The sequence below is a fragment of the Callithrix jacchus genome, chromosome 3 (genome assembly GCF_049354715.1).
Source record: "Callithrix jacchus isolate 240 chromosome 3, calJac240_pri, whole genome shotgun sequence".
Lineage (NCBI taxonomy): Eukaryota > Metazoa > Chordata > Mammalia > Primates > Cebidae > Callithrix > Callithrix jacchus.
Genome location: NC_133504.1, coordinates 114336189 through 114348107, shown reverse-complemented (window position 1 = coordinate 114348107; position 11919 = coordinate 114336189). Strand labels below are relative to the sequence as shown.

Here is an 11919-nt window from a genome sequence, read left to right as displayed (position 1 = left end):
TTAGGCAATAGAGCAAGACCCTATCTCAAAAAAAAAAAAAAAAAAATAGAGCTTTACTTACTTGAGCAAAATAGTAAACTTGGGGTTTCTAGACTGAAAAAAACCGGCCAGGTACAGTGGCTCACGCATGTAATCCCAGCACTTTGGGAGGCTGAGGTGGGCAGATCATGAGGTCAAGAGATTGAGAGCATCCTGGCCAACATAGTGAAAACCCGTTTCTACTAAAATACAAAAATTAGCTGGGCGTGGTGGTGTGCACCTGTAGTCCCAGGTACTCAGGAGGTTGAGGCAGAAGAATCGCTTGAACCCAGGAGGCAGATGTTGCAGTGAGCTGAGATCCCGCCACTGCAATCCAGCCTAGCAACAGAGCGAGACTCCTTCTCAAAAACAAAACAAAAACCAAAAACCTCTAGGCTGAACTACAGCCCACTGTGAATGCTGCAACTCAGAGGCTGGTCCAAATAGCTAGCAGTTTGGCCAGCTGCTGTTTTACAATCTTTTTAGCTACAACAAATGAAACATGTGCAGTGAAGCCCAGAATTCTACTAGGACATTAGGATGCCATACTTGGATTTGGGTAAGGAAATGTAGGAATGCAAGTGGGGCAGAATAATAGAATGCAATGCTAAAGATAAAATCAAGGACAGGTGTAAGGAACACTTAAGAAGGAATAAAATGGACAAATTTACCAAGACATTATTGTATAATTATTAAGTGTGTGGATGTTACACTGGGGCTGAGTGGGTCTGAGTCCCTATTCTGTGACTAACTAGTTCATGACCTTGGGAAAGTTACTTTAGTTTCTCTGTGTTTCAATTTATTCATCTGTAAAATGGGGATCATAATAGTACTTGCCTTACAAGTACTGCTGTGTAAGAATTAAATTAGTTAATTCATATAAAGCACTTACAAGAGCTCCTGGTACACAGATACTTTCTATGTATTTACCTAGTACCCTAAGTAAATCACTATTAGATTATAATGTTCTAAAATGTTAAGGCATAAATAACTTAGACTATGGATCTATTTGCAAAGTTTCCAAAGGATGTTTCTTAGGCAGGTGGGTAGAATGTTAATCAAACAAGTTCCAGACTCATAAACATTGCTAGTTACACTTTCTTTCTTGCATTAGTGTCATCTACATTTAAGCTATGATTGTAGAAAAGGAGAGGTAGTATTTAAGTTGTGTTTAAAGAAAATCTTCAATTGTTAATTCTTCACTGAGACTCCTACTTTGTGCAGCGAAATGTGTGGGTGTTGGTTGCATACACACATAGAGGACTTGGACATCCAGATTATAAAGTAGTGGCAGCCAAAAAAGACCTGGGCATAAATGTGGGGCCTATAATGCTTATAGGAGGGAGAGGGCACCCAGATATGGAGGAGGGGTGAGGATGAACCTGGAATAATTTCATAGAGGAGACAGTATTTCAGCATTTTCTAGTTAACCCTTGAAGTGATAATTTTCATGCACTGGAAAAAACATAAAGCAGTTAGGAAGTGGAGAGTTTGGTATTCCTAAGGAATATTCTGGGCATTTCAAACAGTCCAATTTTATGAAAGAAATGGGTAAGAGAATTATGAAAGATCTGGGTACAAAGGCAGGTTGAGCATAATGTTGATGAAGTTGAATTTCATTTTGTGGTGAACGCTACAGACCGTGTAGCAGAGAAATAATGTGTAAGTATTCCAAAGAATGAAGTGTTAGTGGGAAGAGGTAGATTCAAACACTATTCATAGTTCTTAATGTATCATTAAAATGTATTTTTTTCATTGGTAAAGTATAAGAAATCTTTAATGAACACATATACAATAAATAACTCATATGTGAAAATGCTCATTCGATAGCTTCATGCTTCGTCAGTGGAAGAAGCCACCGCACCAGGGAAATCCGACGGCAATCTTAGCAGCTCTTCCACCTCTTCTTGCAGGGCCTCTGCTTTTTCATGCAACAGCATCTACATTAAAAAATTAAGACATGAGGCCAAAATACGCACTGCTAGAGAATTGCCAACAATTTTACCACTGTCTATTGAACACCTGAGTCCTTACACATCAGAAATCTAGACATTAAAACTATAATGAGATTGAAAGATGGCCACTTAAGAATAAATGATTATAGTCAATGAAGATGAGGCATTTAGTTAAAACCATTTTAGCTGATCACTGCCTTTTAGTATACCAAAGATAAAGGAGTTTTAATTCTCCAAAAGATTTGTTTTATTGAAGACTAAGCCACTTAAAATGAGCTCTTAATCTATAAAATCTAAGACAATTTTGCAAAAATTTAATTAGCTCCTGAAAATGTTATCCTTTATATATGCACTTCATTATTCCTCAAAATTAAGTACGCTTTTAAAAACCTACCAGTATTTCAAATAAAAGTTCTAGTCAAGTTCCTAAACTTAAAACTGTTCATTTCAAAAGCAACATAATGAGCAAAAAAAGTATTTCCAAACATGGCATATAAAACATGTCAATGAATATTTGCTGAATAATAAATTTTTTTGTCTTTCTTCTAAAAATCAGAACTAAAATACTGGCATTCGTTTCATCTGGTTTTGTGTATGTAAGGGTGAAGTATTGGTACTACTTATATTATAAAATTTTTATTATAAAAAGTTTAACAAAATCACAGGAGGAAAAATTATATGAAAGAGTGAAAGTGAGAAAAATAAAAGCCCTCTGCCAATTTGACAAAGCATTGTATTGTACAGCATCATATAAAAGAGAATAAATGTAATTAGGTAAACTTTCTAGTAATTGAGGTAATGGTGATCATGTAAAAGAAAAATTCTCCTAACATATCCTCTAAAAGCTATATGGATCAAAAAGAATAGTAAGTAAACTACACAAAACCCATGTGTCAGTATTACTGTAATACAGAGAATATATCAACCTCAAGTTAGTTGTTGTTTAAAAAAGCCCACCAATTTCTGGAAGAATAAATTTTTTTTTAATTAAAAAATTTAAAAAGTGTTTTTTGTACAGACAGGTCTCCTTATGTTGTCTAGGCTGTTCTCAAACTCTTGGGCTCAAAGGATCCTCCTGCGTTGGCCTCCCAACATGCTGGGATTACAAATGTGAATCACTGCACTCAGCCAAAACCAGTTTCTTAAGCTCCCACTCAAATGTTTGCAGAGATCCATCCATCTGGATGGGGTTGAGAAAAAAAACCACACAAACAAGATAAGTGGAAAATAGAGGGTCTAAAATGAAATAAAATCACCTCCAGAGAGAAAAAAACCTACCCAAATATAAAAATACTAACAAAAGAATGTTGGTTGATTAAAACATTCTTTATAGGAAGATATTTAAAATGCACATGGGACTCCAGAAGGCAGTCTTGGAAAGACAATGCTTTTAGGGGAGAGAATGAGTGAAAAGGGAGGTGGCTTTTAAAAGCTCACCAGGGAGGGGAAGAGGAAAAAAGAACAAAATGTACAATCTTGTAGGGCAAAACAAAATTAAAAAAAAAAAAAAGACACAAACCCTCCTTGCATTCCTCTCCCACTTGAAGTCATTCATTAAAGAAAAATACTTTGCTATTGTGACAGAAGAGAACACTCTTGAACTGGGATCTCATAAACCATTCCAAATGACTGTGTTGTCCAAGATATGCAGAGGCACAGGCAGTTGTCATCTATACAAAACTACTATATAAAAAGAAAACAAGTAAGAACCCAAACTCTTCAGCTCATAAAAATTTCCCTCCCTGAAAACAAACGATGAAGCAGAAGAACTGTAACACAACATGGCAAACAAAGTTAAGTATCCTCAAATAAAAATCTGGAGATATGAGGAGGAGTGGAAATGTTCCCTGAATAAGAAGTTCAAAAACTAAGAACTGACATGGACAAAAACTGGAAGAAATGACAGAAAGTTGACTGAGCTCAGGAAAGGAATAAAAGAAAAAGGCAAAATCATATTAGAAATAAAAACTAATAACTATAACTAAATAACTGGGTGTCCAAAGATAAACAGATTTAAATAAAAAACCTAATTAGGGCCATTGAAAAAAATTTAAAAAGCAGGAAAACAATAAAGAGAATAAAAATGAGATAGGCTGGGCATGGTGGCTTACTCCTATAATCCCAGCACTTTGGGAGGCCAAGGCAGGAGGATCACTTGAGGTCAGGAGGAGTTCAAGACCAGCCTGGCCAATATGGTGAAATCCTGTTTCTACTAAAAACACAAAAATTAGCTGGGTGTGGTGGCAGGTGCCTGTAATCCTAGCTACCTAGGAGGCTGAGGCATGAGAATCGCTTGAATCCAAGAGGCAGAGGTTGCAGTGAGCCAAGATTGTGCCACTGTATCCAGACTGGGCAACAGAGTGAGACTCTGTCTTAAAAATAAATAAATAAATAAGAGATTTAAAAAGATGTAAAAAGAACTAGAGAGACTGAAATGAAAGATGTCAAAGAAGATCCAATATAAGTTCAACAGGAATTGTTAAAGAAGAAAAATCAAATGGATTAGAACATTTAAAACTGTAACCCAAGTAAGCTTCCAGAAATAAAATAAAATGAAGGTCTATCCTAGTAAAAGCATTTGAATTTAAAGATTAAAAAGAAAACAAAACAGGATAATGTTTTATATACTTAAAAGTCCATAGGGGCTGGGTGTGGTGGCTCACACCTGTAATCATCCCAGCACTTTGGGAGGTTGAGGTGAGAAGATTGCTTGAGGCCAGAAGTTGGAGACAAGCCTGGGCAACATAGTGAGATCAAGTCTCTACAACAACAAAAAATTAGCCAGGCATGGTGGCCCATTCCTATAGTCCCAGCTAATCGGGAAGCTGAGGTGGGATCACTTGAGCCTGGGAGTTCAAGGCTGCACAGTGAGCTGTGATGGTGCCACTGTACACCAGCATGGGTGACAGAGACCTAGTTCTTCCCCATCACCTCAAAAAATATCTGTGATGGAAGGAGGGGAACTAAAATGAAATGCCAGTAGAATCTGTGTTTCAAATATGTAACAACCACACTGAAGCAGATTTTCTTTTTAAACCCCAAACTAAGTAACATTTTAATACATCGTTGTAATTATATACTCTCAGATTGAAGACACAAAGTGCTGTAAATAAATACTAAATTTGTTTTTTTTGGAGTGGTATAATTTAACAATTCTGAAGTTATTTTCAGTGCATTCTAAGACTGAGGAAAACAGAAATATATTAATAAACACAGAGATGAAGTTTCTCATTGTTGGAGAAAGGAAGTACTATGAAAAAGAGGAAGACTAGACCAAGTCCTGTATGGGATTAGTTTGGCAAATTAAAGATGATTGAAAATTCTTCGACAACATTGTTGAGAGATGGGATCTAATTCTCATCTTGAATCTGTGCTAGCCTTTGTGGTTTGCTTATAACTAACAGAATGCAGAAGAAATTATGCTACATGACAGGGCTCAGTTAATAAAATGCCTTGGTGTCTTGAAATGAGATCATTCCAAGGTCATGTGAATCCTCCCCCTCAGACCCTAGCATCCACACTGTAAGAAAGTCAAGCTAGGATAGGCAAGGTGGCTCACACCTGTAATACCAGCACTTTGAGAGGTAAGCAGACTGCATGAGCCAAGGAGAAGCATGACCACCCTGGGCAACATGGAGAACCTTATCTCTACAAAAGAAAAAAAATTACAAAAATTAGCTAGATATAATGGTGCATGCCATGGTCCCAGCTATTTGGGAGGTTGAAGTGGGAGGATCACCTAAGCCTGGGAGGCTGAGGCTGCAGTGAGCCATGACAGTGTCACTGCATTCCAGTTGGGGTGAAAGGGAGACCCTGTCTCAAAAACAAACAAGCCAAGCAACAAGGAGATTATAAATAGATAAATAAAAAGCTGCAATGTTTTAAAAGATATTATACCAGATTGAATAAAAAGAGACAGAGACAATAGAAAACATCAGATGCCTTTGACCTAATTTTTTTTTTAAATTTAGAGATAGAGTCTCGCCCAGGCACGATGGCTCACTCCTGTAATTCCAGTATTTTGGGAGGTCAAGGCAGGTGGATCACTTGAGCTCAGGAGTTGGAGATTAGCCTAGGCAACGTGGTGAAAAATAAATAAAAAAATATAATTTAGTTGGGCATGGTGGTGAATGTCTGTGGTCCCAGTTACGCGGGAGGCTGAAGTGGGTGGATTGCTTGAGCCTGGGAGGTCAAGGCTGCAGTAAGCCAAGATCATGCTACTACACTCCAGCCTGGGTGACAGAGTGAGATGCTGTCTCAATAAATAAATAATTAAATAAATGATAATTTTTAAAAACAATAAAATAGAGATAAGATCTCACTTTGTCGCCTAGGCTGGAGTGCAGTAGCACGATCATAGCTCATTGCAGCCTTCATCTCCCAGGCTCCAGTGATCCTCCCATTGCAGCCTCCTGAGTAGCTGGGACCACAGGTGTACATCATCATGCTTGGTTAATCAAAAAAAAATTTTTTTTTGATAGGGACAGGGTCTTGTTATGTTGCCCAGGCTGGTCTCAAACTCCTGGCCATAAGTGATTCTCCCACCTTGGTCTCCCAAAGTGCTGGGATTACAGGTGTGAGCCACGACACCTGACCCTGAACTCTTGAACGTCAATATTCTTCAACTACATATAGGAAGCACATTGAGAAAGTTACCTAGTGGCAAACATGGGCTTATTGCTTATGGAAAAGATATAATGACTCAAATGAGAGAACCCAAAGCCAACAAAAATCATTCCCAGAGAGAAGAACTGGGACACAATTAAAGAACTGGCCACATATGGCTGGCTAGATTTCAGAACTGCTGCTATGCACTACCCGTTTTCCTCATTTATGAACGAGAGTGTACTATGGTTATCCTACTTCTCGTTTCACCATTTTATATAGTGCTCTTTAGTTCACTTGTCTTTAGCATAAGAAGAAATATAACTTGTGTAACTGTGCTGAAGTTGCATCAGTGACACCTGGACTTAATTTGGAATACTGGATCTGAGTCTGATGCTGTGATACTATGATATACATATATCGGTTTTTATCCACGGTTCTTGGCTCATAACTTCCATGGCCCTTATTACAATGTTGGGGCAATTTAGACCTCAGAAAACAGAATTTCTCTCTCTGACCTTCTTCTGCCCTTCTTTCACCTGCCCAAGGCAGAACCTAATCTGATCAATGGGTGTTAAAACCCTCATTCCAGGCTGGGTGCAGTGGCTCATTCCAGTGCTGTAATCCCAACAGTTTGGGAAGCCAAGGTGGAAGGACTGCTTGAGGCAGTCCTGGGAAATATAGCAAAGCCTTGTCTCTATTAAAAAATAAAAACTGGCTGGGCGCGGTGGCTCACACCTGTAATCCCAGCACTTTGGGAGGCTGAGGCGGGTGGATCACGAGGTCAAGAGATCGAGACCATCCTGGTCAACATGGTGAAACCCCGTCTCTAATAAAAATAAAAAAATTAGCTGGGCATGGTGGCGCGTGCCTGTAATCCCAGCTACTCAGGAGGCTGAGGCAGGAGAATTGCCTGAACCCAGGAGGCAGAGGTTGCGGTGAGCCGAGATCGCGCCATTGCACTCCAGCCTGGGTAACAAGAGTGAAACTCCATCTCAAAATAAAATAAAATAAAATAAAATAAAATAAAATAAAAAATAAAAACATTAGCCAGGGGTGGCACCTCTTGGTATTTCTAACTACTCATGAGGCTGAGATGGGAGAATTGCTTGAGCCTGGGAGAGGAAGGCTGCAGTGATCTATGATTGTGCCACGGCACTCCAGCCTGGGCAACAGAGCAAGACCCTGTTTCAAAAAAAAAAAAAAAAAAAAAAAAAGAGACCCTCATCCCAGAGTGTCCTGCCCCATACTCTGGAGAAATTGATGCCACACAGAGAGGCTAGAAGAATCTGAATAGACAGGTCTTGCTGGGTTTCCCCATTCAGTCTGTTAGTATTATTAATAAATCATACCCTTTCTGTCCAGTCACATTTCTACATAGTTGTCAATCATGACAATCCAATAAAGTTTCCATAAGAGGTCTAAGAGTACAGGGTTCACAGAGCTTCCAGACAGCTGAACACATGGAGGGTGCTGTGTCCAGGGAGGGCATGAAAACTCTATGCCACTTCTCCCTACCTTGCCCTATGAATCTCTTCATCTGTATCTTTGCGATATCCTTTATTATTCACATGTTTTCCTGAGTTCTGTGAGCTACTCTAGCAAATTGACTGAACCCAGAGAAGAGGCTGTGGGAACCCCAACTTAAAGATCGTTGGTAAGAAGTTTTAGAAGCCCAGACTTTAGAAGCCCAGGCACTAGACTGTGTCAGGACTGAATTGGAGGACACCCAGCCGATGTCTGCTGCAGAAATGATTGCTTGTCTTTTGGGGAGAAATCGCTCACATTTGGTCACAGAAATCTTCTGTCTGTGTTGTGTTGTTGAATGTTGAGTGGAGGAACAAACAAATCAACAAAAAAACTGAGTTTTTCCTGATGGAGGTTATAACTGAAAAAGCCTTTTGAGGGTTAATATATTTTACATGTCAGAGGAACAGAAACAATTTGCGATGAGAGGGCAGATTTTAAAGATGACTGCAAATTATTTGACACTCTTCTCATGAAGAGGTGGAGGTCTAATCCCCTTTCCTTTAATCTGGGTCTTAATGGATTTCTAGTAACCAACAGTATGTTGCAGAAGTGATACTGTATAACTTCTGAGGTTGGCTCAGAAGACTTCTTGCATCTTCTGCCTTGATACCTTAGAATGCTCACTTTCTGGACATTCCCTCTCAAAACCTAGTTGCTATGCCCTAAAGACTGAAGCCACATGGGAAGGCCATACGTAGTTGTTCCAGTTGAAAGCTGGAAAGCCCCTGTTGCCTCCAATTATCAGCTGTTGGTCATGTGAGTGAGCCACCTGGGTCATCCAGCTCAGTTGGGCCTTATGACTATAGCCCCAGTCAACTTCCGACTACAATTACATGAGACCTGAGTGAGAAGCACCCAGGTGAACCCCTCCAGAATTCCTAATCTACAAAAACACAAGCAAAATACGGTGGCTGTTTAAAGCCACTAAGTTTTGGAGTTAGACTGTTATGTAGCATGTGTACCTGGAAAAATCAGAATTAGGGTTATCAGTATGAGCTCATGGCCTTTAATAATTTATATATAAGTATAGAAAAATACACAGACGTACATCTACAAGGGCATTCCGAGTTACTGCCCTAGTTCCACGGGCACCAGAGCTGGCTTCTGGGCAAGTTCAACAGCACACTGTAGGCAGCTTCCTGGCAGTTTTGTCAGCACTCCAGTGGGCAGCTTCTGCTTATTAGCCTTGGCTGTAGTATCACAACAAACTTCCCAGCATACAATGGCAATGAAGTCTGAATCTTATCCACAGGGGGTGCTGTGGGGTGGGGGTGAACCATCTCTCAAATGTATTCTTTTCTGAATTCTTTAAAGTTCTCTTGACCCCTTAGAGGCCTGCTCAAATTACTGTGTGTTTTCTGGCTCCTAATGTTTAGATGCTGACAGACACAGCCAGAAAGTAAGAAAATATTTCAAGAATGATGATGATCAGTTTTCAGGAGCCTCCACTGGCCAAATCTGAGGTCATCTGAGCACCAACATAAGTAATGATTGTAATGGATTATAACCCATATTGAATACATTTGAACCTAGAAGCGCATACTGATAAATACATTAATAAATAAAGGAAAAGCTTTTCCTCATAGTAAAACACCAGTGAATAAATCCAGAAGGAATAATGAAGTTAGAAAATCACCACTTGACAAACATCATAGAAAAAATGGAGTTAGGCAAACATCACTAGTAAATGCTAAAACAAGTGTGTGAAAGTTTAATGAACTTTTTTTTTTAAGGTGCTATAGCAAAGGAAATGACTATAACTTCATCCCTACCAACTCCAAGAACTCCTAATTTAATGGGACAAGATCAGTCTTAGTGGTTTCTTCTATAAATTGGGGGTAACACTGACTTTGCCCACCTCATAGGTTTGTTGTAAATAAAAATTAAGGTAATATAAGCAATGTGAGCATCATTACAAAAAGATGGAAATTTGCTTTTAAGCTAACTCTGATTTACATATGAAAATAGCAAAACAACAAAGTTTCAAAGAAGCCAAGAAGTTTCAGACTTAGAACTATAGTTGAGATCAAGAAGGAGATAATCTCAAATTGCTGTGGAATGGCTTTACCCACAGGGAGCAGAAGGCAATGACAAACTGGATTGCAACTAGCAAAGGATAACTAGGACAGTGAAAGGCCTAAAACTCGATTATTTAATATAGATAAAAGCAACAGAAAAGAGAAACCCCTGGGGGCAATGAGAGCTGTTTTTGAATATGTAAAAAACAGTGTACAAACAAAAGAAGAGTCTAGTTTCAGAGGTGGTACACTGATGCGATGGTAGGAATTTTAAGAAGGCAAAATTTAGCCTCAGTATATCAGGACAATTTTTGTAACACTAAGAGCATACAAAAATAGAACAACCTAATTTCTGATGAGCAAGCTCCTTGTCAATGATGGTACTCAAAGGTGGGGACACCAGACATCAGGGATGCTGAGGAAAGGATTCCTGTGAAGAGAACTTTGGGATGCAGAGCTCAATGACTTTCAGGGTTCTTTGTACTTCAAGGAATCATTGACATTGTCTTTTTTTATATTTGTTTTTTAGACAGACTCTGTCACCCAGGGTGGAGTGCAGTGGTGTAATCTCAGCTCACTACAACCTCCGCTTCCTGGATTTAAGTGATTCTCATGCCTCAGCTTCCTGACTAGTTGGGATTCACTGTGTTGGTCAGACTGGTCTCAAATTCCTAGCTTCAAGTGATCCACCTGCCTTGGCCTCCAAAAGTGCTGGGATTACAGGCGTGAGCCACTGCACCTGGCTGGCAATTTTTTTTAAACACATTCTACTCCAGCCCAGCCATTTTTTTTTTTTTTAAAGAGTGAGCGCCTCATTCTGTCACCCTAGCTAACTGCAGCCTTGAACTCCTGGGTTCAAGTGATCCTCCTGCCTCAGCCTCCTGAATAACTAGAACTATAGGCATGAACCACCATGCCCAGCTACTTTTTACATTATTTCATAGAAACAGAGTCTCATTATGTTCCCCAGGCTTGTCTCAAACTCCTGACTTTAAGCTGTCCTCCCAACTTGACCTCCCAAAGAGCTGGGATTACAGGCATGAGCTACCTTTGAAATTTTCTTTATTTTATAGCAGTCCCTTTTTCTGTTTAGCAAGGCTTGTGTCACAGCAGATGCGCTATTTTTACTCACAGATATGAGCATGTGCTTTTCTATCTACAGAAATAAACAGTTATGCAATGTTAAATGTTTTTGTTCTGATGTCTACAATACAAAGAAATAACACAAGATTATTAAGGTTAAAAAATGGTTTGTTTGCTTACCTTTGCTGATGAAACAATTTGCTTGGCTTGGCGTCTTGATAAATGATCAATTGTCCTTATGAGCACTTCAGGATTTGCATTAGCTAAGTGCGTTAGACTTTTGTAACCTGCACTGTATAATTGTTTTGCGCGACCCTGAAAAGCATTACAAAATCAGCAGGATAATAATTTGGGTTTAGAAAAAAGAAATTAAAGCACCTTAACCAAAAAGAAAAAAAAACTTGCATGGGTTTAGAAAAAAGAAATTAAAGCACCTTAACCGAAAAGAAAAAAAAACTTGCATGTAGGAGACCGGGATAAACTAAGATAAGAAAGTAAATATGAAGATTTAAGACATGAGAATCCTGAGAAATTTTTAAAAATGCATTTGGGTGGTTCCAAACTGACTACAAGATAGCTTTCTATGCAGCTGGAGTCAACTAACTTGTGCTGCAATCAAGAACAGAAACCCATTAAGGCACTTAGGTTGGTGGCATCATTTCATATCCTAAAGCAAAAGGTTCCAGTTCAGTGTCTTTCTTTCTTTTTTT

General features: G+C 39.0%; 1 protein-coding gene across 12 annotated transcripts in view; it reads right to left on the bottom strand.

The window, feature by feature from the left end:
- Positions 1-1743: 1743 nt before the first annotated feature.
- The window catches only part of HELQ (helicase, POLQ like), a 50443-nt gene continuing 40267 nt past the window's right edge, over positions 1744-11919 (bottom strand). For all 12 annotated transcript variants that reach the window (XR_004740809.3, XM_078367909.1, XM_002745642.6 and 9 more), the window contains 2 exons: positions 11390-11524; positions 1744-1958 (listed from right to left, as the gene is read on the bottom strand). Coding sequence is in view for 11 of the 12 variants with exons in the window: in XM_078367909.1 (XP_078224035.1) it covers positions 1851-1958; positions 11390-11524 (243 nt within the window). In the remaining variant the exon portion in view is untranslated. The remainder of the gene's footprint in view (positions 1959-11389; positions 11525-11919) is intronic.